General features: G+C 35.8%; 1 protein-coding gene across 3 annotated transcripts; it reads left to right on the forward strand.

The window, feature by feature from the left end:
* Positions 1 to 2,175: 2,175 nt before the first annotated feature.
* On the forward strand, positions 2,176 to 26,670 carry TMEM184C (transmembrane protein 184C). Of its 3 annotated transcripts, none has more exons than XM_069105484.1 (12): positions 2,176 to 2,273; positions 2,970 to 3,069; positions 7,867 to 7,935; positions 12,577 to 12,707; positions 12,815 to 12,851; positions 15,513 to 15,718; positions 18,226 to 18,300; positions 19,752 to 19,845; positions 20,950 to 21,062; positions 21,740 to 21,839; positions 25,440 to 25,611; positions 25,869 to 26,670. In XM_069105484.1, exons 4-12 carry the CDS (start codon positions 12,625 to 12,627, stop codon positions 26,135 to 26,137), a joined length of 1,149 nt encoding a protein of 382 aa, XP_068961585.1. In that variant the 5' UTR covers positions 2,176 to 2,273; positions 2,970 to 3,069; positions 7,867 to 7,935; positions 12,577 to 12,624; the 3' UTR covers positions 26,138 to 26,670. The 3 variants fall into 3 exon arrangements, with proteins under 3 accessions (XP_068961585.1, XP_068961586.1, XP_068961584.1); XM_069105485.1 differs by lacking the exon at positions 2,176 to 2,273 and adding an exon at positions 2,493 to 2,645; XM_069105483.1 differs by lacking the exons at positions 2,176 to 2,273; positions 7,867 to 7,935 and having other exon boundaries at positions 2,804 to 3,069.

The following is a 26,670-nucleotide window of genomic DNA, read 5'->3' on the forward strand; positions in this document are numbered from 1 at the left end:
ACAAATGAGGAACAAAGAGAAGGACAGTTTGCCCAGACTGAAGGGTGTGGGAAGGAGAGTAATATTTAATGATAATCATTTAATATCATTTTGAACCCCCCAAAAGATCCAGAGCCTGAACTTATCAACCAGAAGAAGAGCCTGGACCTAACAGCTTCTTTGTTCTCTGAGTAAACTCAGAGAATACTTCTTCCTATGTCAACATGGCCAGATGGGGCTGCCTTAAGAACATTTTCTGTTTATGGCCCATTAAGGATAAGACCCTTAACCCAAGACATGATCTTGCATAATGGGACTTTTTCTGATTGTGATATTTTATGGACATATACTATGTTAAGTCATGTTAATGGTAAAGAAAACACAGATATACTGGGCTGTAATTTCAATTGACACTTTTGTCAACTCTCTTATCTTTTTGAATTTACAGTCTATTCAGTTAAGAAAATTCCTTTCTCATAAAATGGTTAAACATATATGGAGATCACAAATTTGAGTGACACAGACATGCTGAGTTGGGATTGTTCTAAAACATATTTAAGCCTGGTCATTCTTGTATCAGACATTCAAAACTTACATTTTGGCTCCTTGTACATACAAGCTCGCTAGCTTTGGTTAGATCTAAGGGAATAAACAATATGGATTTACATATCAACTAGACTGTTTGCCTCCTTTAACCAAACTTTCAGACAGTAACACAACTGAAAAAGCAGATGGGGCCAAATTGTGTATGGTATATGAACCACAGGTAGAAATCATAGTTCAAATAAAAGAATATGTTCTAGGTTGATAAATGTACCAAGTTATTGCAACAAAATTCTTCTTTTGGGCAATAAAGTAGTGCAGTCATTTTGATGGTGGGAGATCAAACAAGTATTAAGCATCTACTAAGCATCAGGCACTGAGCTACACCCTTAAACAATGAAACAATCCCTGTTTTCAATGAATTTACATTCTAGTGGGGGAAACAAGTATATATGAAAATACATGTAGCAGAATTTATAAGTACACATGGTTAAATATCTTTGTTTGGGAGAGAAGGCATTAGTAATTATGGGAATCAAGAAAAGCTTCATGCAAAAGATGGTGCTTGAGCTGCTTCTTAAAAGAAGCTAGGAGGTAAGGAGAGAATGTATTGTAGGTATTGAGAACAGCCGGTGCAAAGGCACTAAAACAAAAGATGGCAGTGTTGTGTGCAAAGAATAGCAAGAAGGCCAGTTAGACTGTCAAAACCTCCTCCTATTTATGTATTCCTTTGAAGCTGGAGTTCTTAACCTTTCCTGATGTGGACTCCTTTGGCAGTCTAATGAAACCTATGGGCCCCTTCTCAAAATGATGGATTTTTAAAAATTCATAACTGAAGAAAGTTAGAAATTTCAGTTTGAGATTAGTAAGAAACATCTATATATAGGTATATGTATATCCCCCATCGAAGTTCAGAGATGCCCTGAAATTTATTCACGGATTCCAGACTCTCAGGTTAAAAACCCCTGCTTTAAAGTTTGCAAAGATCTTTCGGTACACTACCCCATTTGAGACCCACACTAACTCTGTGAAGTAGATACAAGTAACTGTTGTTATATTCTCATTTAACAGCTGAGGAAACAGGCTCAGAGAGGTCAAGGGATTTGCCTGGTGTCACAGAGCCGGTAAATGTCGGAAGTGGGATATGAACACAAATCTTCCCAAGACCTTCAGATCTATCAATCATCAACATTTATTAAGAACTACTCTTAGGACCTGAGTTCAAATGTGACCTCAAGACACTTGACACACTAGCTGTGTGACCTTGGGCAAGTCACTTAACCCCAATTGCCTGCCTTCCCCCCTCAAAAAAAAAAAAAACTACTCTGTGCCAAGCATCCAGCTGCCTGCCCTGCGAGTTCCTTTCCAGCTCTGAGATGCTAGGACGAGGAGTTTAGGCTGCTGCCCTTCCCCCCACGCAAATAAACCCAGGCAGTCCTAGTCTGGGAGTCCTCCAAAAAGGGAAGCAGGATAGGGCTACCATGAGGAGGGGCCGCATCCCGGCCCATCCTCCCAAGACTCCTTCCCTACCGCCACCCACACTGGTATCCCAAAAGCGAGGTACAGGATTGTCTAGCCGATCCTCCACCGCGCAACCGCAAACCCCACAGTGCGTCGGCCAGCCTCGTCCAATCAGAGCATGGTTAATAGACCGGATGAGGCGGGGCACGTTGGGCGCTGAAGAGCGAATCAACGCCTTCGGGTGGCCACAGGCGGAAGCGGAAGCGGTCCAGGAGCTGTTGTGGGGACTGGTGTGTTTGGGTGTGAGAGGGGGACTGTGCGTTTGTTCTTTGGAGGTTTTGGGGGGAAGGGCCTGGAGGGGGCTTCGGGTCTCGGCCGTGTGGAGGCAGCTCCTTGAGGCCGCCGCCGCCGTCGCCATGGTGCAGGCAGAGCGTGGAGTGGCTGCCGGGTGAGGGGAGGAGGGTGGGGGGGTGACGGCTGCGACTTGGCCCGGCCCGGTTGGCTCCGCTGTGTCGGTCCGAGCTGGGGCGATACCCGGGCGAGCGGGACGAGCGGCGCCGGCCGCGCCGGGCCAAAGACGCGGGCCGCGGCAGCCGCAGGAGAAAGAGGAGCTCTTACCCCCGAAGCCGCGGCAGTAGCTGCGCCGGCACCACCAGCTCCTGGTAAAGTAAAGCAAACAAAAGCCCGGCCGCCCCCTCCCCACCTCTGATTGTGCCACCCGAGCCCGTGCCCCAGGGAGGCCTGGAGGGCGGGCGACGGGAGGGGCATCGGGCCTCGGCCTGCAGCCTCCTCCGGCTGCTCCTCCTTTTTTTCCTCTCCCTCCTCTTCTGCTCTTCCTCCTCTTCTTCTCCCTTTCTATTCTTTCTTCTACTTTATTCCTCCTCCTTTCACCCCTTTTCCTTTTCTTCCTCTCTCCCTCCCCTCCCCACCCCCTCCTTTCTCTTTCCCGGGGTTGGTTTTGACGAAAACATGCCTTGCACCTGGAGGAACTGGAGGCGATGGATCCGGCCCCTCGTGGTGTTTCTCTACCTGGTGGCCTTGGTCGTCTCTCTGCCTCTGTGTGTATGGGAGCTGCAGAAATTAGAGGTAAGATGAGCCTTTACTGGGACACTTTTAATACCCTGTGCACCTTACTCCTAGGGAAGGACATTTTTCATTTATAGTTTTTCTTCTGCCCTTTTCCCTTTATTCTCCAAAGACACTTCATATAGGATCATACATTTAGAGCTTGCAGGTCATCTGATTGCAAAAACTCATCATTTTGTAGCTGAGGAAACTGAGGTTCAGTAAGGGTAAGTGACTTGCCAAAGGTCATGCATTTAAATGACAGTCAAGATTTGAACCCAAGACGATTGCTCCACATGCAGTGCTTCTCTTAAGGACTGTAGCTTTAACCTGTCTTGTTGTCTTGAAAAAAATGCATGGTCTGTTCAGAAATAATGTTTGGGGTATATAAAGAAGCCTAGAAAAGCAATATTCCAAATAAATTCATTTTCATGAAAGTCCATTTTCAGGAACAAATGTTCCTCTTTTTAAAATTATGTGTTTTACTACTTTTAACTCGGGTAGTTTTGCTTAACTTTTTATAGGTTAGAGATGTTAGGAAGTGACTGCAATAGAACAAAATTATCACAGTGATTTTGGTTTTTCACACAAATTGGGTTTACTACAAAAATATCAAATAAGTGACATTGATGACATGCATTTGCATTTATTAGCAGTCTTTAGCTTCTTAAATTAAAAGATCCAATTAATTTATCTTTCTCTTTTTTAACTTTAGAGGATAATTAGGTCATACCTATCAAAGGTTTTGCAAAATAATCCTTGTGGTTCTATACAGTTTTTTTATGTCACATTCTTATTATGACATCAGTAAAGTAACTCTAAAGAGCCTGAAAATTCCTAAGGTAAAAACTTATGTTACATAAACTTTTCAAAGTTTAACTGGTAAAACACAGAGTAAACTGGTTAAGCTCTTAATCTTTTCAGTAGCTCCAATTTAAATGTCATTATCCATTAAAGTAAAACTTCAAATATGTTTATCCAGTAAAACAGGTTTGAAGCTGCTTCAGCCTAACTGAACAGGCTCCTTTTCCTTTCTGTTTCAAGGCCAACAAGTTTATTAGTTTAGAGAAGAACTCTGGATGGAGAAACTCCCTCCAAATGTAATGTAACTTAACTAACTTAGTTTTGCGTGGGAACCCTGAAGGTCATGCAGCTAATACATAATATTGTTTGAACTCAGGTCTTCTGACTCTTATACTGACCGACACACTGCCCTATAGTAGCATGATAATAACTTTTAAAAAGCAAGATGATTTATTACAGCAAGAAAAGCACTTTTGTCAAAAACTTTATCATGCTTTCTAGAAAAAATGTTTTTAGACATCCTTTAAATCTATATAAATCATACTGCTAGTGTCATTTATTAATAAAACATGTCTTGCCAGATGCGTCAGTCTTTGGTAGTAAATGTAATGGGCTTCTGATGCTTTTTAATTGAGATGCTTATTCAGACATTCCCTTTTTACTTATGGTTTTCATAACCAGTAAATTTATGAAAATAAATTTCATAACCAGTAAAATATTTTAAAATAAAGAGAATTATTGTTGTTAGACATGCCCTGCGAAATATCTTTAGGTTTGTCACTTATGGTAGATAACATCCTTAAATAAGTAAATTGTAGGAATCAGTTATTCAACAGGTAGTGCCTTCCTCAAAAAATAAGCATATTCCTTACTCTAAAAAAAAGCCATATCAGCACAACAGTTTTTATCCCTCATTTTTCCACTGGAATATTGTTTTCTTTTCTCCCACAGCACCTAAGTTTTGTTTTATGGAATATTGCTATACATCAAGTTAAGAAGACCTGACTTGAAAATTCAAATTATGAACTTAAGAAAGGCCCAGTGTCTCTCTACTCACTCTACTGACCCCAAAGCAGTTTTTGGCTTTATTTTGTTTGCTGCTGGTGCTCTGTGTGTTAATGCAGCAGCCAGGCTTTTTGAGATTTGAATCCAGGGCAATTGTATTAAACAAACTTACACTTTTGGAGTTTGATTACCTGTTATTGTTGCTTATGCTTTTTATATGTGTTAATTCCACCTTGAGCAGACCTCTGGAGAGAGACAGATCTGTCCTCTTCCTTCTATGTCTTCCCCCTGTCACCTCAAAAGTATCACTTTGACTCTGTCCTATCCCCCATCTCCCCAATTTGAAAGCCAAAAAATACTCTGCTAGTTATGGGAGAACAAAGTCAAAAATAAAACAGTGCTTACTTTCTAGAGGAGGCATAGACATATAAATATATGCAAAAAGTATACAAAATAAATAAAAGGTCATTTTGTTGAGGAGGATATAGGCAACTAGAGAGAAGGCAATCTTGTAAGTTGTTTATTTTTTTCCCCTTTTACATTTTATTGATTTGGATTTTTTTTTAATTCCATACATTTAGCGATTACTCTTACTTGATGAGAGGTCTTTTGTAACAAAGTAAAACATTTAAGTAAAGCTAAATACAGTGACCTCATTTGAAAGTATGTGCAACATTTTACATTGGTGTGCACTCCCCCCCATTTTAAAAATGTCCATTTTCTCTCCCTCCCATCCTCTGCCTTATTGAGAAAGAAACCATTTATTATAACAAATATTCATTGTCAAGCAAAACAAATTCCCTCAGTGATTGTATACCAATATATATGTCTCATTCTGAACCCTAGATCCATCACCTCTCTGTAAGGATGGCATATTTTATCATCTGTTCCTCAGGAATTATAAATGGTCATTGTATTGGTCACAATTCTTACAAAGTTCGTTTTTACAATGTTTTTATTGCATAAATTTTTCTCCTTGTTCTGATTAATTCACTTAATGTTTTCATAATGTTATAATATTGCTGTTGTAATATAAATTTTTCTCCTAATTCTGCTTACTTCACTCTGCATCAGTTCATATACTTGCATGTTTTTTTTTAATCATTTACTTCCTCATTTCTTACACCACAGTAGTTGTCCATTACATTCATATGCCAAACTTTATTCAGCCACTCCTCAATTGATGGGTATCCCTTTAGTTCTCATTTTTTTGACACCACAAAAAGAGCTGTTATATATTTTTGTATAGAAAATACCTTTCCCTCTTTCTTTGATCTCTTTAGAGTATAGATTCTTATAGAGTATAGAGCTAGATTAAAAGGTACTGACCCATGCACAAGTCCACCAGTGTGCCTCTTTTCCCATGGGCCCTCCAACTTTTATAATTTTCCTTTTTTGTCATCTTTACCACCCAGATGAGTGTAAAGAAGAAATCTCAGAATTACTTTAATTTTCACTTCTCTAATAAGTAGTAATATAGAGCACTTTTTCATATGGTTATTGATAGTCTGGTTTTCTTCTTTTGAGAACTGCCTGTTCATATCCCTTAGAAGTTTTATAAATTTGGGAATGCTTTGGTTTGGTTTTTATTTTTTAATTTGAATCAGTTCCTTATGTATCTTGAAAATGATACCTTTGTCAAAAACACTTGGCTGCAAAGCTATTTTTTCCCCAGCTCCAAATGGATATGTGACCTAGGCACAAAAGTTCACATCATAAACATATCAGAGAAACATGGGGAAAAAAATTACCCAGATCTGTGGAAAGAAGAGATCTTGAAGTTTCTTCACAAAGCCAGTAAAGCTAAGATTAAAAAATAAACCCTTGAACTGAGTTTTGAAGGTAACAAGGGTTTTTGAGACAGAGATTGGGCAGAAGTACTTTCCAGACACAAGATAAACCAGTGCAAAGGCTGAGGGGTGGAGTTTCCTATGTGGGATTTAAGCTTTTGTTGGCTGGACTGGGAACCTAGCTACCAGTTAGAACATTGGTGAAAATGTTTTGCATTCCAACTAACTTTTGAAGCAGTCCATTTGCAATTTTGAAACAAGCAGCCAAGTACTATAACTTTGACCCGTTTGTTCACATTCCGAGTCTATCCATTGTTGATACGGTCAGCATAACTTTAATTTCTGACTTCAATGCTATGGCGGTTCCATAGACTACTTGTTCATGAACATAGATGAAGTTTTTCTTACTAATTTTCAGCTGCAGTTATGGAAAATGATATTCCAATGCAGGCTGGTAAAAAATAAGCACAAAATTTAGTCCGCAGCACCATAAACTACAAATACATTCTATATTTTCTATCCTCCCTATAATAAACATTACTACCGAGCAAGCAGTGTACTGAAATGTGCTTTCAGGGTGAAATGGTTTAAGAGATCTAAGTGTTAGGGAATCAGATTCTTAACTTCAAAAAACATGTTTAAGTAATATACATTCAAAGGTAAAAAAAAATTCCTTTTAAAATTTGTATAAGAGACATGTACCTTTGAAGATAAGTGCACTTATTTCTAACAGGTATTCTGATTTCAGGCTCAGTGGCCTTTTCTCCCTACTGTGCTGCCTGGTTGAATGCCATTTAATTACATAAATTAATGTTTCCACAACATATTTTGTATCTGAAAAACTATTGCTGGTATTGGACTGAGTCATCCTGTGTTGCAAAACCTTTTTTATTTTTTTTTTTTTTGTTCACAAAATGAAACCCATGGCTTTTTATTCACCCCACTGTAAGATTATATGTGTAATCACACTCAGAGCAATAGTTAAAGGATGTCCATTCTGTCCCATAGGTAGGACCCAGGATTTAATAATAGTATCATTGACTTAAGACTTCACTTCAAACCCCCAAATGTTAATACCTAATTTTTTTTAATTTTACTGAATATAATATCAGTTGCTTAGTTCCACATTATTTTAGGTTTTGCAGAGGACCTGATATTAACTTTAATCATGGCATTGACAGTTTGTGGTGGCATTTTTTTTCTTTCTGCTTGCTTTAAGGACCACACGTAAAGCTCAGAAGAGCCAGGTGTCCCTTGGGCTGTGGTTTGCCCACCCTTGAATTAATTGGTGAGCATGATGATAATGTGAACCAAGAAAATGCAAGCATGTTTGTGATCATATAATTTAGTTACAGCTTATAGCAAAAAATTATGATTTAATCAACTCTTTCCTTTGTAAATGGTTTTATAATGATATTAACAGATATGTTAGAGTTGTTTTTTTTTAACAAAGCAAAAGCAGTTCACTAAACACTATGACCCTATTGAAGTTTTAAGTCTCCAGTATTAAAAGTAAAGCAGAGTTTAAAATAACATGTTAACTTTACAAAGTTAAATATACTTTATGTTCATAAATATTAGCTAAAAAGCACGTGGATGTTTTAAATGAGAGTTGCTTTATATAGAATGAGAGGATTTCCAGAGGAATCAGAAGAAAAATAATTATTAGAAATTGTAAGGCAGTTTTAAATGATTTCTTTCAGGAGCATCTTAGAATTGCACTGATTTAAATCTAAATTTTATATATATTGGTTGATTGTACTACTGTGTTTCTCATCTTCTTAAAAGCCTTTCAGCTATTCAGAGATCAGTTAAGAATCATTATTAAGCTACTGTATACCAGATACTGTGCACTGAAGACAGAGACCAAAAAGAGGAAAATGATCCCTGCTCTTAAGTAGCTTACATTGTATTGAGGGAATTAATGTGTACACATGTAAGTTGATGTAGAATAGATACAAATTAAATACAGGATAGAAAGGAGGGGGGAACTAGCATTTGGTATCCAGAAGGGCTTGATGTAAAAAGTGGTATTTGAACTGAAACTTTAAGGAAATGAGGAGGGATCCTTTGAATTGGAAATGAGAAGTGAGTGTATTCCCCAAATGGGGAAGATGACTAGTGTGGGAACATGGAGATGAGCGAGAGAGCGCTGTGTGTATGTGTAAGGAATCCAGAAGGCCATTTGGCTAGATTGTAGATTACAAGAAGGAAAACAATGTATAATGAGGTTGAAAGAAGGATTGGGGTTAAATTGTAAAGGGCTTTAAATTCAAGCAGCTTAGAGGCAATAGGGAGCCACTGGAGTTTGAGTAGGTAAGTGGCTGACCATGATGAGATTTGTGTTCTGGTGGATGTGAAAGGAAGCTAGATGAGAGTAGAGATCAATTAGGAGGACGACAAAAGGCTTAACAATGAACTAAATCAGTGACTGTGATAAAGAACAATTTGAATGTAAAAGATGTGGATGCAGAAACTATAAGATCTGGTGATTGTTTGAATAGGTGGAATGAGCAAGATTGTGGTCATTCAAGAATAACACCAAGGAGACTGGAAGAATTGTGATATCTTCAACAGAAATAGGAAAGTTTGGTAGGAGGTTGAGTTTTTTGGGAAAAGATAATGAGTTCTTTTTGGCCCATGCTGAGATTGAGATGCCTCTGAGACATCCAGTTTTGAAATATTGAACAGAAAGTTGGTGATAATGATATTGGAACTCAGGAGAAAGATGAGGGTTGAACATATAGATCTTGGAGTCAGCTACATAGAGATGGTAATTGAACCCATGGGAGTTGGTGAAATCTCAAAGAGGAGAGGAAGTGGAGGCAATGAGGGTGTTGACAGCTTTTTCTAGGAGTTTGGCTCAGAAAGAGAGGTGAGGTAGAGAATAATAACTTGAAGGAATGATATAATATTGTTAAAGTTTATTGATGGGGAGATTTAGGCATGTTTGAAAGCAGTAAGGAAGGAACCAGTAGAAAAGGAAAAATTGAAGATTAGATAGGTATAGTTGAGTTGATCTGCTGAGTAGGGAATGGGATCAAGAGCATATAAAGACTTTTTTTCTTGGCAAGGAGAAAGACTGCCTAATCAGAGACTGAGGCAAAGAAGGAGAGAGTAGAGAATGCTGATAAGGGTTTTTAAGATAAGAGAGGAAAGATCTGTTTTCTTATTAAAGTAACAGGTAAGATCCTCAGGTGAGACAGTTGGGGGAAAGAAAGGTAGGGGAGGCTTAAAATGAAAAAAAGGTTTTAGATGTGAAATAAGGAGGGACAAAAAAACAAACTTTAGTCTTAAAACTTATTATACCTCAGTACAAAAAATTCTGTTGAAAATTAAGTTACTTTTTATATTTAAATTCTTCCACTAAAATAGTATTCAGGTGCATCATTGTGGTGTGAAAATGACCATGGGTTCTTGAAAGTATTCCAGATCAACTCTTAAGCTTTTTTGGTAAATCCTGCCAAGTTGAAAAGACTTCAAATAAGGGCCTAGAAATGGATTTTGTACCTGCTGTCCAACGTGGCTAGATTTGGAGATGTTCTATACCAGAATAGTGTTGGTTACAACAAATTTAGTATACAGGGTTACAATCTGTATAGGGAGTGTCCACAACAGAGACATAATGAATCTTGTGATGTATCACGTCTAGCATCTCCTTTACTATCCTTTGGAAAGAGGGAAGGGATACAGTGGGGCTTAAAATATTACTGTTAAGTAGAATGGGATTCCATTGCCATATTGTAATGACCACTGGGGGAAAAGGGAATAGGTTGTAAAGTTTATTGGAAGTTCCAATCCCAGATCTCCCAATTACTACCTTTGTGACGTTGATTATTCTTGAGATCTTTTTCCTCATATGTAAAATGAAGGAGTTGGACTAGGGGACCTTGAAGTTACCTTCTGGCTCTAAATCTAATAAGCCTGTATGTTTAAAGGAAAATTGTCAGTAATGATAGGTAAATCAGCACATATTTTGAGTGACTATTATGTTCTGGGCTCTCTTAGAAGCAAAAACAATAACCTTCCAGTAAGTGAAGTGCCATATTGTAATGTAAAAAGACTCTGCATTCCCTTGCTAACAGATCTGTGTGAAGTAGTGCCTTGTGTTCTTCTTGACCTTAGAAGTATATTCTTACTTATTTTCAAACCCAAAGTAATGGGTTGGTTTTTTAAAATAATCCTTAGTGTAGAAATTTTAAAATACTCAACCAAGTTCCTCTTTGCTTTGTGGGGATTACTGTGTTGTAAGATTTTTATATTCTGGTCAGAATTATTAGTATTTGGAGGACTTTTTTATATATTTGCTTGGTGTTCTAAATTTCTTATGTTTGTGATAGTAGTAGCCTGATTCCAGTATTCATTCAGTGAACTTGTATTAAGCACCTACTGTGTGCAGTGGACTGTGGAAGGGGAAAAACATAATAAGATGACCCCTGCTCTGCAGGGATGTTATAACACATTTAGGGCATATAGGCACTGTAACTGTGATATAATATTTCATCATTGGATATGGAATTTTCATATAAGGAAAGTTCCACTACTAAAACCACTTTCTCACCAACTTAGAGTCATAGAGTTAGCTAGGACTAGGTTCACCTTGCCAGGGTCACACACAAGTATATGTTGGGGGTAGGACTTGAACTGAGATCTTCATGGCTCCAACGCCATGAAGTTCACTCTACCAGAATATTATAACAGGCAAAAAAAAAATAGTACTAATTACAATGGTGGTGGGTACATAAAAGAAATATATCAGAAATGCACTGTTAAGGTGAAGAAAAAACTATTAGGCAAGACAATCAGGGATGACTTCATAGAAGTAGTGTGGAATCTTAGATCATTATTAGCCTGGCATGTCCTTTTAAGGAACCTTAGAGATAAAAAGCCCTTTTTATGTAGACCAAGAAGAGATTATTTAATTCCCCAGTTATTAGAATTCAGTAGATACTTATTGAATACTATAGGCATTCTTGATTTGGAATTAAATTTCATTGATATCTTTGAAACTGGTAAAGATGTATAGGCAACTTAATATATAAAAATTTTAATTAAAAGTGATTCAGGTAAAATTTTATCATACAAACTAAGGGTCCCACTGGCAAATTGGGATATTTTACCTTAATTCATTTAACACATTGCATTCTAAGGATCTGACAATAGGGAGGAAAGGGGCAGAATTCTGGGAACTCTTAAGAATGGAAAGTATGAGAAGGAACAAATTGCAACCATTGAGTTGGAAAAGAATTGAAAAGAAAAAAGTAAATAGGTGGGTACCATTAACTTCTAGAAGGTTTAGCTGTGCTTTTTTAACATGATGCTCAGCATTATGGCTGATCATTCTGAGCCCTTCCTTAGAAAAAAAACTGCCAGCCAAATCAATTGGGAGATTTTCCTTTGGGAATATTCTTCCTAATATTTTATAATGAAAGCAAAAATATTTTGCTTTAGAAAAATTAGTTTTCTAATCAAATTGAATGAAATGCCTCTATTAAGAAAAGATAGGTGTACTTATGAAATATTTTGCTCTTACTATGACAAAAACGTTACCCTTTAAAAAGAGGAACTCTTAGGGATGGCTAGGTGGCGCACTGAGTAAAGCACTGGCCCCAGAGTCAGGAGGACCCGAATTCGGTTCCAGCCTCAAACACTTAACACCCACACATAAAGAAAAAAAAACTAGCCATGTAACCTTGGGCAAGTTACTTAACCCCAATTGCCCTCTAAAAGGCAAAAAACAAAAAAGATACACCTAATTTTTTTATCTTGTACTAATACAACAGAAGGACAATTAATCTGGCTCAAAATTAAATACAAAAAGGAGATTGGTCTCTAAAAAAAAAGAGGAACTCTTTTAAAAGGCATGGTTTTTTATTTTTTAGTTTTGTAACAATGAGGTGTTTATACTAAACTATTTCTTTTTTCAAAGGTTGGGATACACACAAAAGCATGGTTTATTGCTGGAATCTTTTTACTAATGACTGTACCAATATCTTTCTGGGGGATTTTGCAACATTTAGTGCATTACACTCAACCTGAACTACAGAAGCCAATAATAAGGTAATATCTTAACTTGATTTAATCTTACAATCATCTTGGAAATTTTTCAAGAATATGTTGAGTATTTTATTAAATTTGCTAAATTGTCTTCATTGCTTTCTAAATAGGATTCTTTGGATGGTGCCTATATACAGTTTGGATAGTGTAAGTATGCTTCCCTTTATCTAGTTACTTGAGAACTTGTATACTAATAATAGTAACTACTGTTGCAGAAGATTTTATATCATTAAAATAAATGTGACTAAATAAATGGTGTATTTGTTTGTTAAAAGTCCTTAATAATAGTAATTCCAAAACTGCTTCTGTAACACTGCTTATCTTTAGTTTGATTTGGGGGAAATACAATAATCATTATAATATATTTAATCAACTCTCAACTGTTCACCAGATTATTCATGGCAGTTTTTTTAATAAGTTTATTAGCATCATTACCAAATTAAGTACTTGTTGACAGAAACAAAATTTTTGTTTAGCACAAAAGAAGCTGAAGAAAATGTTCATTTAGGAATTCCTTTCCTATGACAGGAAAGCATGAAGTAGCAAATTTAAATGAATTTATGAATAATTGTGCTTTCTGTTCTCAGTATGGAGTTGGTGGCATCGGAGGAGCTAAAGGATTGAGACACTGATTTTAAGTACTATGATGTTCTGTTTTTTTCATGCTCCTGCTGCCTTCTGTTAGTATTGATCATCAATATTTGATCATACAGTAAAAATAACATTCTAAAGGTTCACATTTCCTTTCTAACCTTTTCTCCTTTGTTTTCTAATTTATTACATTTAAGTATTGATATGTATATAGATACATACCCACACACACACACACACACACACACACATACACACACACACACACATATAATAATTGTCAAGCTAGTTTCAATGAGAGGAGGGTATTATCCAAAGTGAATAACCTAAGAAGCTAATCTTGACATTAACCAAATCACAGAATCTGAGTTGGAAAGGTCAGAAGTTATTTAGTCCAATCTGCTGACTGAACAGGCATTCTTCTACAAACATTCCTATGAATTGGCCATCCAACTTCTGCTTGCAGAGCGTAAATGAGGGCTGCTTATCCTGGAGTCCAGGAACAACTTTTAAAAAAATAAAATTTGGTAACTATTTCTATATAATTTTTTTCCTTTGTGGTTACTATATTTTGTGCGTTTAAATATATAATTCTTAGAAGGGGTCTGTAGACTTCAGCAGACACCCAAAGGATGTCCATGACACAAAGTTAATTCCTAATCTGGAATGATGGGAAAGCCAGTCCCAATTTTGGACAACTCTAATTATTAGAGACTTTTCTTACATTAAGCTAATATATGCCTCATAACTTCCATATGTTATTTCTGGCTCTGCATCCCGGGACAAAGTAGAAGAAATTATCTCTCTTCCACATCAGAACCCTTGAAATATTTGGAAATGTGGCTGCAGTCTCCCTTTCCTTCCTCCCTACCCAAGTCTTCTCTTCTCTAGACTAAGCTTCAGCAGGGGCTTTCTTTATGCCCAAGACTCTTCATTCACAATATTCACAATTTGTCCTTCTTATAATGTGTTGAAAACTGACCACAGCACTGTGTGTCATCAGACAAGGCCAGGGTGCTATCTGCCCTTGCTGTGGACTTTGCCTCTTTTAATGAAGCCCAAGACTCTTGTGTGCATGCCATGTATATTTGTTGACTCATTGAACGTGTCAAACCACAAGATCTTTTTACATGAGCTATACCTTTTACTTTCTTAAGTCATGCAGCCACACTGTAAATTTCCACAGTTATAGCAGATGATTTAGCCTTCCAGTTTCACTGAAAAGGTGCAGGCCAATTACTGTGAAGTGCCTCACCTCTGGCCTCCTTTCCTGTGAAGTCTATCTTTTAAAAAGCAACTCCAAAAGGAGGGTATTGGATTCCCAGCAAGGGAATACTGCTGAATATCTGGAATAACCCCCAAAGCTCCTTAAAGCTTCAGAGTCTCATACACTCAATGAAAACCCCTAGTTTTGTCAGGAGAGGTGGTTGTGCATGGGGGAGAGGAGGGGAGGGGTAAATACCCTGAAAGTAGTATTATCCCTTTGTGTCAGTTTACTTGGGGATTTTTGAGTGGTCTAGATAATTGAGCATGCCGATTTTAATGTGGTTAATTGTAATGCTGTTTGTTACTTTAATAATGTGCAAAGTGTTTTCCTCACAATTTAGTTACAATTACTTTTTCCTAGATGCTTTAAATTGGTCCCAGTATAACTGCATTCAAAAAATCCTGGTTTGAATCTTTACTCCATTTGATTAAATGGTAAAAGAAAATGACCTAGACTTATCTGGGTTAGAATCCCAAACCATTCTTAGGTACAGACATCTAATTTTATTTGTCTTCCCATTCATTTTCTCCCAGATGTAAGATTAATTATTTCAGATTTTCACATTAATAAATTTGACCAAACTAACTGCATAGCAAACATCCAGTCTAACAAAAACACTTCATGGTTTATAAAATGCTGCCCTCACAGCAGCCCTGTGAAATATTGAAAATATTACCCAATTTACAGATGAAGAATTGGAGACTTCCAGAGCTTAAATTAAGTAAGTTTCCCAGAATCTCATAGCTAGTGATTATTAGGGCTGGAATTTTAGACCAGGTTATGATCTGTATACCAATGAAGGCTAGAGATAGGCCCAACACATCTGAGGCAATTTCAAATATTTACATGACAAGAAATATAAAGTTCAGTACTATAGAAAATGTACTGAGAATTACAATGTTGATTCATTGTCTTTTGGGTGAAATAATTTTAACTTTTATTTTTCATAGTGGATAGCTCTGAAGTATCCCACCATTGCAATATATGTGGATACTTGCCGGGAATGCTATGAAGCTTATGTCATTTACAGTTTCATGGGATTCATTTCCAATTATCTGACTAACCGGTATCCAAATCTGGTATTAATCCTTGAAGCCAAAGATCAGCAGAAACATTTACCTCCTTTCTGCTGCTGTCCATCATGGGCAATGGGAGAGTAAGTATGTTTGTTCTTATCTTAATGCTATAACTAATGCCTGCTGTGTGCAGTTAGGCTCTGTTGCTAGGGGTATACAGAGGTTTAAGACAGTCTCTGCCCTTCAAGGAGATTATGGTCTAATTAGAGAGCTATGTTTTTGGAACATTGATATGGCAGAGGTGTACAGAATGAATTGAATGGAGTGAGACTAATGGCAAGGAAATGAATTAGGTATCTGTTACAATAAATTACTTTGCCATTTAATACATGAGTGTGACATTGGATACACATTGAGCCTTAGTTTCCTCTTTTGCAAAATGAATGGGTTTTGGACTATGTCATTATTAAGGTCCCTTTTGGTTCTAAATCTTTGATCTAGTCATGAGATGCTACAGGGCTGAACTAGTTTGGTAACAGTGAGCAAGGAAGAATGAATAAGATCGTGAAGGAAGTGAAATTAGATACTCAGTATGTATTACAAAAGTTGACCTAGCTAACTAAAATCATTCATTCAGAAAACAAGGTTTTTACTTTTGATGCTTTCAACAGAAAACAAAAGGTAAATTTAAGGTAACTTTGGATTTATATTCACATCCCTTTTCTAAGATTCCAGTAGGGTACAGAGGTTGAAAAATAATATCATCTTACATAGAGGTAGACAGTTACTAGCTATACCTAACCCTACTTTGGTGAGTCATGGAATCACAAATCTTGAAACTTAAACAAAAATCTCCAAATAAGGAGTAGTTAATCTCTTTATCTGAAAGCAATGAGTAACTTATGGTATTTGTGTTTGGAATAGTTTGAACTACTTATTACAAATGCTGGGTTTTTACAGTTAGATTCTCAATTTACCAGTGTTGATTTTTATCCTGAACATATAGTTAGGATGTTGTTATAACTTGAGTCCTCAGTATACACAATTACTTATTTTCTATACTTACATCTAATTTTTTTTACAGTTGTATCCCAGTGAAGTTTTTTTTAGTGAATCTAATTTTTGGTATCTTGTTGAAGCCTTTACCACCTTCACTTAAGTCCTTTATTAACAGCCCATTTTTTGGGTATTTTCTTACCCCCTGTCTAGTTAATGCCCCAACTTTTTTTTTAATGGCCCAACTTTAAAAGAAAGCTTTTTAAACCAAAACAGAACTTTTCCTTTGCAGAGAAGATATGGGCAAGAAACTTAAGGCAGAAGAGACAGTTTTTATTAGATGAGACTTTAATTTGGCAAAGCTTTGTTGTCCATCAGTACGGAGTATACAGTTAGGGGCAGAAGAGTGAAATTGGACAGTTGCCTAGCATCTTTCAAACCAGTATCACTTTTTAATTTGTAAAATATTAAAAATTCCTTGAATGCCATATACATTCATGATTTGAGTCAGAATGTAAGTACAAACGTGTATTTCAAAGTCAAGTTATGTCATGTTACCACTCCACTTCCTTCAGCAGGCAAAATCAAGTTGAAAGTATCTAAAAATAATAATACAGAGCATGCACTCTCAAGTAAAAGTTAACCATGATTACCATGTTGCTTCAAAGATAATGCCAGCCTTATAAAACGTTAGCATGTTACGAGTAGACAACCAAAACTTTGTTGAAATGTCCCTCTTTGCTAACATACTGCTTTTAAATTCCCAAATTGATTAATTTCTGTATTACCTTAACCCATTATAATTTCTCCCTTTAATTATGTATTCATTCAAAATATATTCATATTTTAAATAATATGTCAAAATAAGAACATCATAATTTTGTGCACCAAAGCTAAGCCTCAACTGTAATTTCTATGCTTGTTTTTTAGATTGTTAACCCATATTCAGATAATGCTACTTCATGCTTTGAAATTCATGATGTGGATTAAATGGGTTGGTTATTACACTGTGTAAACAAGTCCACAAATCCAAGTTCTTATATTTGATCTCAGATTCTTACAGCAACAGGCTATCTCTAACCTAAGTCTCCAAATATGTATACTTAATCACCTATGGAACTAGATAGGTTTGTTTTAGTATCAGGCTATTGCTTTTACTGGGGGAAAATCTACTTAGCACTATCTTCTGATACAGAGTATTGAACATTTCATAATGCAAATCCAATCATTGAGAATCTTTGGGTTTCATGAAGTTTATATTTGTAATCTTAAAAGTGCCCCAATGTGTGTCTCCTGAGACACAATGTGAAAAAAAACAAGTATCTTTTATACATTTGATTCATTTTTAAAATTTATCTTATATATGTATCTATTTGTAGACATATGTATGTGTATGTCTATGTAATATTTACCTCTGCTTTGAAATAGACACTGTGCTACTATAGTATTGTCCTTGCTGAGGTAGGGGTAGCATAGCTTATTTGCTGATGGCTAAGGTATCAAAGGGGAAAGAGAGGCTGCAGTTATTCCTAGTCATCTGCAAGTTCCTGTTTCCTCCTTAGCTTTATTCTCTGTACTTCCAGTGGGGCACGTGAGAATTTGAGTTAGGAAAAATGGTTAAAGTATTGAATTATTTGCATTTCTTTTGCAGAGTATTATTGTTCAGGTGCAAACTAGGTGTCCTGCAGTATACTGTTGTCAGACCATTCACAACCATTATTGCTCTGTAAGTATGTAAGTGTGAATGAATGTTTTGGAAGCACTTTGTTATGTTGCTTTTTTTGTGTTGTAGGAACTGTTAAGGATATGTCAGTTATTCAGATGAATAATATAGGAATAAATGAAACTTATTTTGTGAAAATTCTAACTTAAAACAGATGAATTAAAAAGTCATAGTTCATTTTATACAAGAAAGCCCAGTTCAGTAAGCATTGACTGTGTGCGAAAGCACCATACTAGAGACAGAAACACAAAAGCTAAATGATCCCTAATGTCAGGACACCTACATTCTAGTGACAGATCCTGGGATACATCTTAGCTTAGCATGGAATGGCAAGAAAATGCATTTTTAAGATGCTTATGCCACATAACCTTCAAAGTACCCTGCATCTCTGGGACAAGCACTGTAAGAGTGAAAGTCTCAAAAACTAACCACTGACCAGTAGGAGTTAAAAGCTTTGGAACTTCTTTATTTGATTAATGAATGCCAGAAGGTATTTAAAGTCATTAATTTGTCATTTTCAGAAATATTTGTTGTATAAAACAAATAATACAAAAGCAAAATTAACGTATTCCTGTAATTTGTATACGTTTTACTGGAAATTATATTAATAGGTACTAAAAAGCTAAGAAAGATATTGAAAATCTTCTCAAGATTTATCTTTGCTAGGTCTTAAAACTCCATTTGGGTATATAGGTTTATAGTTTGAGTTATCCAATAATCCTGTTTTCTTGGTGTGAGAAAGTAGTAAATAATATTAATAGGGCTCAGTAGTATGCCTGCCACTGTATCAAGAATAGTAATCAACATACTGTGGAAGAACCAGAAGATGACCTTGAAAAAGAGAGGACTTGCTGGCTTCTTTTTCCCTTCTGCTTCTAAGTTAGTCATTTTTTTTTTTTTTTTGGTCACATCTTTGGCTTTACTCTAGATTGGCATTCAGCATTTGTTATACTATTCTGTGGTGTGTATCTAGTTATCTCTTTTTCTTAACTTTTTTGATATTAGGAAATTGCTTCATGCTAAGATGACATAAATAATGGCAACTGATTTGGAATTAACATTGGTATATCATCAACTGGATTTTTAAAACTAAGAACAATAGATTATCGGGTTTTTTTTTCTTTTTTTTTTTTAAATATGCTATAACAATGTTTGAATCTTATTTTAGTAGTATTGTGTGTTGTTTTTTTACTTAGCCATGGTTACCATATGTATACAATGAGTGAGTGTTTTATTTTGGGCTTCCTGCTCTATTTATGAGCCTGCATGTTCTTGTAACATTTTTACAAAAATAGTTAAAATATAACTTTTGAGCAACCTGTTTATCCAAATATTTCAGAGTATTCTTAATAATTGACATTTTAGAATCCTTCAAATGAGTTTTTCATAAGACCTTGAAATAATAACTTTAAAATTATATTGTAAATGTAATGTTTCTTTTAAACTATTTTTAGAATCTGTGAGCTGCTTGGTGTATATGATGAAGGGAACTTTAGCTTTAAAAATGCTTGGACTTATTTAGTGATATTCAACAATGTTTCACAATTGGTGAGTTAGAATATGGATTTTCTTTGTTTTACTGATAATTAATGATAGTACTCAAACTGTGACTAAATCCCTGGTGAAAATGCCTGGTTTGATAACTACCTGGTTGATAAATTTGTTACCACTTTCAAACTTGATTTTCTAAGCTCCCCACATTGTATTATGACTTATCTTGATCTGTTTGTGTCTACCTACCTGTCGATTGCATGAGCCGCTTGTGGTTTAGTATGGGATATAAATGAGACAGTCTGGCCTCCTGAAAGTGAGAGATTAGTTGTTGGTGATATGTTGAAAGAATTTATTAAAATCAAGGCAGTAATTCTAAATTAAATTGATATCTGATCATTTTCATATTTTTAAAAGATGATAAAAGAAAACAAGCTTTAAAAAATTGAGTAATATATAAATTATCTGAAGATACTTGTCTTTAGAATGAAAATATAAATGTGTGTAATACACAAGAAGTTAATGAGATTGTGTCATAGTATCAACATCAGCACAAAAACATTAATTACTAGTACAAGTCAAGTTGTGTGCACCAGTGCTAAACTTGATAGTTCAATGATAGCTGTTAATAGTTTTCTCTTAGTCTCTTAAGTCAGTTATTTTACTGCTTAACTTCACTTTATAGTCCAATTTCACTTTCACATTATGTTATGTTTACTTTCAAGTTATATTTTTACCAAAATAATTCTAATATAGAATACTGTAAAATCCATTACTTTGTTTCCTGAGCATTTGTAAATTCCAATGCTTTTGTAAGAGTCAGCTTCATTGGATAATCATATTCTGTATAGTATTTTCTCCATAGTTTCTTTGGTTTTTCAAAATGAATATTTTCAAGAAGATAGTAAAACATTCTCAGTATTTTTATTAATATTTTATGCAGGATATATTTTTGAACAATAAAAGTTCATGGATAATTATACATCAATCCAATCACAGGGAAATATTTCTGAAAACAATACACCTTATCACTTTCTCCACTATCTAATCTATTTTCCTCTCCTATGAATAATATAGATTTTCATAATATTTATAATTTTACTTTTACTGGACAGATAATTTTTAAAAGCCAAGATACCAAAACTTTTTTTTTTCCCCTAGTTTGCTATGTATTGCCTTGTGCTGTTTTATAAAGTGCTGAGGGAAGAACTGAATCCAATTCAGCCTGTTGGCAAATTTCTTTGTGTAAAGATGGTTGTTTTTGTTTCCTTCTGGTAAGTTCTGCTTTTCTACTAAATTATTTCAAGTATGAAAAAGCAATATTTAACTATTAAGTAAAAGTATATGGGAAAAAATTAATTAGCCAACAGTTATCTTGATTTAGTCAAAATGTTGAGTTTTCCAGTATGGTTACAGTAACTTACTTTGCATATGAGATATTTGCCATACAATTTTTTGTTCAGTTTTGCAGATTCTGCTCTCAGTGGTATTATATTATACAACATTCATAATAAATATGTCCTCATTTAGGGTTCATTGCCATTGTGTACCTTTTATTATAAAGTCTAGACTATTAAACTTAAGATATGATATCTAACTAGTCAAAGACTAACTCACATTTGTATTATATAGAGCTTTGATATTTACAAAGCACTTCCCTGTTTCAAAAAGGTCCTTATGGAGTTGATGCATGAACATGGATCTTAATTCTCTTTGGGGGGGAGCAGATCCTCAGAGTCCAGTGAAAACAACTGTCCAACTTGTCTAGATAACATAGAGATAGATAGCAACTGATTTGTATACCATAGCTTGCCAATACCCGCTGGTCTTAAAATAAATAAAATGGCGTGTGAAGACAACAGTTTTAAGATACGATATAAAATTACACTTTTCAATATTGGGCTCAGTCTCTCTGACATGGATTACCTTTTTGTAAACATGTTCCATGTAGGCAAGCAGCAATTATTGCCTTGTTGGTAAAAGTTGGAGTTATTTCTGAAAAGCATACCTGGGAATGGCAGACGGTAGAAGCTGTGGCCACAGGTCTACAAGTAAGTGAACTCTCACCCCCTGGATCCAATTACAGATGATCTCTCTTCCATTCACTTACCTTCCTCTCTGATTCGATCCTTCATTTCCTCTTTCCTGGACTATCATAAGGACATCCTAATCAGTCTCCATGCCTCAATCTTGTCTCCATCTTCAACACCTAGACCTCAGTTTCCTCATATAAAATGAAGTTGGACTAAATGAACTTTGGTACCTTCCAGTGCTGGTTATAGATTTAGAACTAGAAGGAACCTTAGAAATCACTTATTCTAAGTCTTTCTTTTTATAAATGAAAAAAATAAGGCCCAGAGGGTAGAAAAATTTGCCCTTTGTCACATGGTAAGTAGCTAGAATGTGACCCTTTATAATTTTTTTTTTCAATTTTAACATTTGTTTTTAAAACTTTTGAGTTAAAAATTCCCTTCTCTCTCTCCACCTTCCCCATTGAGAAGGCAAGTAATTTAATATAGTTTATGCATATGTAGTCATACAAAACATCCAATAATAGTGATGTTGTGAAGGAAAACATAGCCAAAAAAATCTGAGAAAAAATGAAGCATGCTTCAGTCTATATTCAGACACCATCAATTCTTTCTCTGCGGATGGAAAGCAGTTTTCATCATAAGTCCTTCAGAGTTGTCTTAGATTGTTGGAATAGAGAAGTCATTCACAACTGATCATCTTAACAGTATTGCTGTTACTTTGTATATAGTACATTTCACTTTGCATCAGCCCATGCAAGCCTTTCCAGGTTTTCCTGAGAACATTCTGCTCCCCATTTTTTATAGGACAATACTATTCCATCATAATCACATACCACACCTTGTTCAGCCATTCCCCAATTGATGGGCATCCTCTCAGTTTCTGATTCTTTACCCCCATAAAAATACTGCTATAAATATTTTTGTACATAAAGGTTCTTTTCCTTTTTGGCTTTTTTTTTTTTCCATCTCTTTTGGGATACAAACCTAGTAGTGGTATTGCTAGGTCAAAGGGTATGCATGATTTTATAGCCCTTTGGGCATAGTTCCAAATTGCTCTGTAGAATAGTTGAATCAATTCACAACTCCACCAAAAGGGCATTAATGTCTCGTTTTTCCCACATTCCCACATTTGTCATTAATCTTTTCTGTCCTATTAGACAATCTAATAGGTATGAGGTAGTACCTCCAAATTGTTTTAATATGCGTTTCTCCAATCAGTAGTTAGAATATTTTTTCATATGGCTATAGATATTATTTATCAATTGGAGAATGGCTCTTATTTTTATAAGTTTGACTCAGTTCTCTATATTTTTGAGAAATTAGGTCATCAGAAAAACTTGTTTCAGATTTTTTTTCACAGTTACTGTTGCTGACTGTATTTCTCTCTATCCTGTTCCTCCCACCCCCATTTATTCTATTCTCTCTTTCCTTTCACTCTGTCCCTCCTCAAAAGTGTTTTTCTTCTTCTGACCACCTCCTCTCTCAAGCTACCCTCCCTTCTATCACCCCTCCTTATTCCCTTTCCCTCCTACTTTCCTGTAGGGTAAGAGATTTCTATACCCAATTGTGTTTGTATATTATTCCCTCTTTGAGCAGTTTTGATAAGAGTAAGACTCACTCTCCCTCCGCTCTCCCCTCCACTGTGAAAGCTTTTTCTTGCCTCTTTTATGTGAGATAATTTATCCCACTCTGTCTCTCCCTTTCTTTTTCTCTCAGTATATTGCCTTCTCATCCCTTAATTTTATTTTTTAGATATCATCCCTTCATATTCAACTCATATCTGTACCCTCTGTCTATAGATACTTCTGACTACCCTAATGATTTCTCTTTCTTGTTTATCTTTTTATTTTTCTCTTGAGTCTTTTATTTGAAGATTGGATTACCTATTCAACTCTGGTCTTTTCATAAAGAATACTAAAAAGTCCTCTGTCTTATTGAATGTCCATTTTATCCCCTGAAGGATTATACTCAGTTTTGCTGGGTAGGTGATTCTTGGTTTTAATCCTAGCTCCTTTGAAATCTAAAATATCATATTCCAAGCCCTCCAATCCTTTAATGTAGAAGCTACTAAATCTTGTATTATTCTGACTGTGACTCCACAATACTTGAATTATTTCTTTCTGGCTTTTGGCAGTATTTTCTCCTTGACCTGGTAGCTCTGGAATTTAGGTATAATATTCCTGGAAGTTTTCATTCTGAAATCTCTTTCAGCAGGTGATTTGTGGGTTCTTTCAATTTTTATTTTACCCTCTGGTTCTAGAATATCAGGGTAGTTTTCCTTGATAATTTCTTGAAAGATGATGTCTAGGCTCTTTTTTTCAACATGGCTTTCAGATAGTCCAACAATTTTAAAATTATCTCTCCTGGAACTATTTTCCAGGTCAGTTTTTCCAGTGAGGTATTTTAAATTTTCTTCTATTTTTTTCATTCTTTCATTCCATATCTTTCCATTTGCTGCATTCTAATTTTTAAGTAATTATTTTCTTCAGTGAGCTTTTGGGCCTCCTTTTCCATTTGGCCATTACTACTTTTTAAAACATTCTTCTCTTTGGCTTTTTGTGCTCTTTTGCCATAGGCTGGTTTTTTAAGGTGTTATTTTCTTCAGTATTTGGGGGGAGGGGTCTCCTTTAGCAAGTTGTTGACTTGTTTTTCATGATTTTCTTGCATCACTCTCTTTCCAATTTTTCCTCTTCCTCTCTTACTTGATTTTTTTTAATCCTTTTTGAGCTCTTCCATGGTCTGAGACCAGTTCATATTTTTCTTGGAGGCTTTGAATGTAGGGGCTTTGACTTTGCTATTTTCTTCTGAGTGTGTTTTGATTATCCTTGTCACCATAATAATTTTCTGTAGTCAATTTTTTTTCTGTTGCTCATTTTCCAATTTATTTCTTGACTTTTAACTCTGTTAAGATAGGGCTCTGTTTCCAGGATGGAGGACACATTGTCCCAAACTTCAGGGGGTTTGTGCAGCTGTTTTTAAAATACTTTTAGGGACCTGAGAGGTATTTACTATCCTCCTGGCCTGTGCTCTTATCTGTGAGTGATCACAAGCACTCTTTTCTACCCTGGAACTGTGAGGAAGGTCTCTGTGGCTGTAAGTTCTGCTATGCTTGTTCTCCTCCTCACCCTGGGACTGCCATCTGGGACTGGGACCTGGATCCAAGTATGGGCAAAGCAACAGAGTCCTGCCTCAGTGCTAGCAAAAAGACCCCTGTAATCTCCTTCGGGCCAGTTGTTTGACACCCTTATCATCTGTGGACTGAGAGCTCCAGAAGGAACTGCTTCTAGTTGGCTGGGGCTGTGCTGGGGTGGCCTGTGCTGTACTGTGTTCCACTCTCACCCAGGTGTGACAGATCTTTTCTGCTGACCTTCCAGGTTTTCTTGGGCTAGAAATTTGTTTCACTCTGGCTTTTTATAGGTTCTGCTGCTCTATAATTTCTTTAGAGTTATTTTTTAAAAGTATTAGGAGGAGAGCTCAGGTGAGTCTCTGCCTTTACTCTGCCATATTGGTTCTGCCCCCCCAACCCTTTATAATTCTGTGAAGTACAATGGAATTGTTCCTGTATATAACAAACAGAATATAAAGGAGAACATGACTGGTATCTCTGCTCTTTTATAGGATTTCATCATCTGTATTGAGATGTTTTTTGCTGCTATTGCTCATCACTACAGCTTTTCCTACAAACCCTATGTGCAGGAGGCCGAGGAAGGTTCATGCTTTGATTCTTTTCTTGCAATGTGGGACATTTCAGATATTAGAGACGACATATCTGAACAAGTAAGAAATGTTGGTAAGTATTTGGCAATAAGTGTATTTGTTTTTAATTTATCTAGATAGGGAGGTTACTGAATGTCTACACTAGTACTTTACTTGGACCAGAATTTGGTAGAAAAGAATGGAGTAAGGAACTTTGTTACTGAAAGATTTTATTTGAAGGCAGTATTAGCCTTTTATAACAAGCTTTTAGCATATTTAAAGAGTGGCTTATTTTGTGTTAGTTGGAATTATAACAAAGGTTCTCATAAAACTTTTGCATTTCCTTTCAAGGAAGGACAGTCCTGGGTCATCGTAGTAAAAAGTTTTTTCCTGAAGAGGAAGAACAAAATGAAAACACAAGTTTATTATCATCATCTCAGGACCAGCTTTCTGTTGTTTCTTCTATGCCATCTTCACCCTTGGGTCACTACCAAGGGTTTGGACACACTGTAACACCACAGACTACACCTACCTGTTCTAAGATGTCTGACGAAATTTATAATGCTGTTTCAGGAGGAAATGAAGAATCTTCAACTAGGTATAAATCTGTGGCCTCCTGAACATTCAGAAGAAGAATGTTTCTTCTTTCCTGCCATGTTTCTTCATAACCTGGTATCCCATCACTTAATGGATTTTGTGCTTGGGACAACACTAAACTGGTGGAAAATTCCAGTACAAAGATGGTTGGTGAAAGCCAGGGTGTGTATAAAGGTAGAGTCAAATTTAAAACTGAATTAAGCACATTTTATGTATCAAATAATCAGTCTAAATTTCCTAAGACTTGATTTATTTCTCAGTGTCAGAATACTACATTCTTACATTTGACGAAGAGAAGAAAATGACTGCAACTATCACTGACATTAAACTGCTCTATCAGATAGATGGACATGAAAATCAATGTTTTCTACCCTTGCTGCATGGAATAGAATGCTGCTGAATTAACCTGAAGAGTGGATTTTATAAACAGTTAGGTAAATGAATTAGTGGGACTTGATCATAATTAAAGTTAATGGTTACTTATGTAGGTTGTGCTTACATAACATTTAAATGCTAGATTTTATTCCATTCAATAAAAGCAGGAACTTCTACCCTA

The sequence above is a fragment of the Petaurus breviceps genome, unplaced genomic scaffold (assembly GCF_028583685.1).
Source record: "Petaurus breviceps papuanus isolate PSGF00001 unplaced genomic scaffold, PetGlider_PUasm1.0 76, whole genome shotgun sequence".
NCBI lineage: Eukaryota > Metazoa > Chordata > Mammalia > Diprotodontia > Petauridae > Petaurus > Petaurus breviceps.

Bases quoted from the DNA above. Each gene is read 5' to 3' on its own strand.
- TMEM184C (XM_069105483.1), top strand. From the start codon at position 2,953: ATGCCTTGCACCTGGAGGAACTGGAGGCGATGGATCCGGCCCCTCGTG. The intron at 12,852-15,512 runs GTAAGTATGCTT...TATTTTTCATAG, and splicing joins CTATATACAGTTTGGATAGT to TGGATAGCTCTGAAGTATCC. The intron at 25,612-25,868 runs GTAAGTATTTGG...TTTCCTTTCAAG, and splicing joins TGAACAAGTAAGAAATGTTG to GAAGGACAGTCCTGGGTCAT.